Source organism: Theobroma umbraticum, unplaced genomic scaffold (genome assembly GCF_002168275.2).
Source record: "Theobroma umbraticum cultivar Fairchild unplaced genomic scaffold, ASM216827v3 scaffold_50.0, whole genome shotgun sequence".
NCBI classification, from domain to species: domain Eukaryota; kingdom Viridiplantae; phylum Streptophyta; class Magnoliopsida; order Malvales; family Malvaceae; genus Theobroma; species Theobroma umbraticum.
The window spans coordinates 7,018,022-7,022,356 of NW_018397261.1; the positions used below are offsets into that span (position 1 = coordinate 7,018,022).

General features: G+C 37.0%; 1 protein-coding gene across 1 annotated transcript in view; it reads right to left on the reverse strand.

Moving 5' to 3' along the window:
• Nucleotides 1–4,335, reverse strand: part of LOC110418073 (putative disease resistance protein RXW24L) — an 8,370-nt gene that overhangs the window by 2,988 nt on the left and 1,047 nt on the right. Inside the window, exons 2-3 of the mRNA XM_089783797.1 lie at nt 1,625–1,772; nt 2–1,109 (exon numbers count right to left, since the gene is read on the reverse strand). Coding sequence (XP_089639923.1) covers nt 2–1,109; nt 1,625–1,772 — 1,256 coding nt within the window. The remainder of the gene's footprint in view (nt 1; nt 1,110–1,624; nt 1,773–4,335) is intronic.

Consider the following 4,335-nt stretch of genomic DNA (forward strand, 5'->3'; position numbering starts at 1 on the left):
AGGTACATAAACCCCAACACAATTGCTTAGATCCAAGGTTTGCAAGCACCTTAACTTGCTTATAAATGATGGCAACATTGCCACGAAAGCACAGCTCTGAAAACTCAAAAATCTCAAATGGATGAGACTACCTATATCACTCAATAATATGAGGATAAGTGACATATCCACATCTCCAAAATCTAGGATTCTGAGCAATTTGAAATTGTTGCAAATGTATCTCGTTAACGCTCGAGTTTTATGACTAAACTCACAGAGTACAAAAAGCGTTAAGAATGCGGACAAAGTACCCATAGCAATAGAACAACTGTGGCTATAGTCTATTTTCTCCAGCCATTTGACTAAAAAAGACCTTTCCTCAAACTCTTTCCAAACGTTTTCATCAAAGAACAGTGCAGATCGGAGATGTGGGTTTGTAATCCTATTTATCAGATTCCAATCATTAATGCCAAGCCTGCGAAATTTACCAATTGGAGGGGACAAGCTGCTAACATCAGCTTGCTCCATTTGAAGACGATCAAGAACGTAGATGAAATTTTCTTGTTTTGCTTTCAACAAGCAAAAGTCTCTGATGAGATCATGCATCCGGCATGTTTTGATCTTTGAGCTTGCATCTCGTTCTCCCACTAGCACCATGTATCTTTCTACAAGCTCATTTAAGTAACCTTCTGCCACATCTTCCATCATTTCTTCTCCATCTTCTTCACTTTCTTCTAGTGGCACTATATCTTCCGCCACCCATAATTTGACCAATTTACCAACAGGAATCTCGTAATCCTCTGGGAAAACACTCAAATACAAAAAGCACGGTTTTAAATAGGGTGGCAAATTATCATAACTTAAAGCTATTGCTTCATGGACTCCCCAACTTCTATCTTTCCGCTTTTTTTGACTTCTATCTTTCCTTATGTATGACTTCAAATTTTCGTGCACTATTTGCCAATCATTTAATGAATGCTTTGTAACCAAAACTCCTCCTAGAACAACAATGGCTAATGGCAACCCAGCACACTGTTCAACCATGTCCTTCCCCAACTCTTCCATTTTTTCCTCAATCACATAGTCTGGGAAATAACAGAGAACAAGAAAACTATATTGATATATACAATCTCAAGTTAACATACTATAGCAAAAACTTAAACTAGCAATAAAAGTCATCATATATAGCCCAGAAATAAGCACACATCCTTATTAATATATGTTGCCAACAATATAATAATAAAATACTTCTTTTTGTTTTTTATATAGAAGAATATTGGGTATTTTTAGATTGCAGAAGTTGCTTAAAGACATTTTGAAGGGAAATTTGACAAGAAAGAACAAAAATTAAAGGTAAACATCTAGAGATCAATAGAAATCTCAGAATTTGGGGCATTGATAGAACTAACAATAACATCTAGGGACAAATGAATATTGGGGCATTTGGAGATTGCATATGCTATACAAATTAAAATGATGCGTTTCTCTTTTCTTTTCCTGGTGTCTATGTGCTTCCGTCAATCGATTCCAACACGGTCTTCTTCTCTTCTAAATTCCAAAACCCAACTCGCCCACCTTCTTCTCCATTGCGCTCTTGCACTAACCTCCCTCTAATCAGCCGACAATTCCTTGCTTTCAATCACACTCTCAGGCCCCTCGGCGGTGCTTCTGCTATCAGAAAGAAACACAAAAACTTGGGGTTTCTGCGCCTCCACTCTCCTCGCTTTATCCTCAGAGCTTCTATCGACCCCAATTTGGTTCTCGATGTCATCGGTGTCACCGCGCATTATCGGCTTTATAAGTCTGAAACCACTTATTAGAGCTAATATCTTTCCTCTACTTTTTTCCAGGTGAAGTCGTGAAAAGAAGCCACAAGCTTGTTTCTCTTGAACGATATCCCCAATTCGCAGAAGCTCTCTTTAGTTGTGTGGAGACGAGTGGGTTGGTGAATGAAGCGTAAGACTCTACTTGTATTTGTTATGTTTATGTTGTCGAAGTATTGACTCTTTGTTTACAACTTGTATTGATTTGTTATGTTGTACAAGTATTGACTCCTGGTTTATGACTTGTATTGATTTGTTATTCTGTGGAGTATCAACTCTTGGTTTATGAGCTCCTTGCGGTTTGGCAGATAAGGGGAAATTAAAAAATCCATCCCTCCGTCCCATTGGTCTATGTATAACAGGGATCTGCTTGTTCTTTCTAGCAATACATCCATCCAAAATGGATTGCTTTTTTGGGGCTAATAACCCATAACTCGTTAAACGAACACGTGGCTTGGACTGGGCCCAATATGTCGGTTACAGAATTTTTATAACATGGGGACCCAACCCAATCAAAATCAGATAGCGACATGGGCAACGTCAATGCCTTTCCTTGTTGAGCCCATTTGTCTGCTATTTGTCTTGAAAGCCTTCAAAATTCTTCACTTATACGCTAAACTTTCTACTAATTCAATTCTTTAATTCCTTCCCTGACTGTCAATTTGACGTAAGCTTCAATATTAGAGTTTTTAAATTCAGTTTTGTGTTCCCATTTCTCTCTTATTTTCGTCTTTCCCAGTTGCAATTATTTCAAATTATTATTATCTTTTGTCCAGAATTTAAATTAATATTATCATTTATAATTCAAAGTGTTTGGTTCGATCATCCATGTTCCAATGTCCGTTTGTTTATTCATTTGTCTTGCATAAAAATTTTCTTTTATAAAGGTAACGCTCTATGTTAATCTTTCTTTCTTGTTTAATCATTTATAATGGTAATTTGTTGAGATTATTTTAGTATCAAATTTTATTATGGCCTTTTCCTCTTCAAGTTTCTCAGGAAAAAATTTACATCAGAAATTGATTTTATAATTTCCATTCCTTTTCAAAAACAAAAGGACTATTTATCACATCAACGTTAACACTATCTGTTTATGTATTAATTGAAGCAAAGCATGTCTTTTTAACTTTGACTATTTTCTTCTTTTTCTTTTTTTTCATTTTTGGAGTGAGGTTTAGGGTGTGGACTAATTATAAGATGACGTGGATTGATCTTTTAAGTCCCCTCTCTAGAATTAACCATATCTCAATGAGACAAGATTGTAAAGGAGTAACTATGCATAAACTAAAATTAAATATTTACCCAAACAAAAAGGGAACCTAGATGAAGTAATGTTTAACTATCCATTGTAGATTTCTCAGAGTAACGAAACCAAAATTAAAGAAAAACAGGAGTGGACAACAATAAACTTTTACTTTTTCCATCATAAAGGGGTAGTAGGTTTCTTCAGTGAAGAACCTCTACTTTTTTCTCCATTCTCATTCCTTACGTAAACCACAGGGGGTGGGAAAAGGGAATGAACGGATTCCTTGGAATATTATTTTCTTGTTCTATTGACTCATTTCGCATGACAAAGGTCATGAATTAATTGTAGGCCACGTCACTTCGATCTTCCATGCAACTTAATCAAAGCAATAGACCCAATGTATATTTCTCTTAGCGCCAGGTGATCATTGCTTCTGATGGTAGTTCAAGAATTAATTCCTCAAGGAATTTTGGACGAAGCTCACTTTTGTTAAGGAATCGCTGCTTAGACCGTTCCACAAGCAACAATATTATTCTAAAGTTGCAATTGAGAAATCTAATAATGGTAATCGCAGTTATAAATGGAAGAAAAAAACCCACAGAGATTTCACCAACCTTTCTTCGTTGAGAGAAAAAAAGAGCATAACATATGGCGGAATCTGTTGTGTCCAATGTTGCAGTAAGGCTCGGTAATTTAGTAATTCAGGAAGCAAAATTGCTGCGGGGCGTGGATGACCAAGTTAAGCTTTTGCAAATGGAGCTCGTTTGGATGAAGAGCTTCTTAAAAGAGGCAGATTCGAGACAAGCTGAGAATGAGATGGTTCGTATGTGGGTTGCTGAAATTAGAGAGATTGCTTATGATGCTGAGGATGTCATTGAAACTTTTGCTCTTAAAATTGCATCCAAAAGGAGGGGAGGTATTTCAAATTTCATCAAAAGATGTGCCTGCATCTTCAAAGAAGAATGGAGGCTCCACCAGGTCAAGTCAGACATTGAAGGAATCATAAGCAGAATCTCTTACTTGAGCCAACGGTTGCAGGTCTATGGCATAAAACAACTAACGGATGGAGCAAGCTCAAGTGCTTCATCCAAGAGGCAACAGTTGAGGCAGTCTTATCCTCATATGGTGGAAACCAATGTTGTTGGGCTGGATAACGACATACAAAAATTGGTCTCGGTTCTTGTAGACGAGGGAAGACACCGAGTTGTTTCCATATGTGGCATGGGTGGTCTTGGAAAGACTACTCTGGCTAAGAAGGTTTACCATCATCCTCAAGTAAGAAATCAT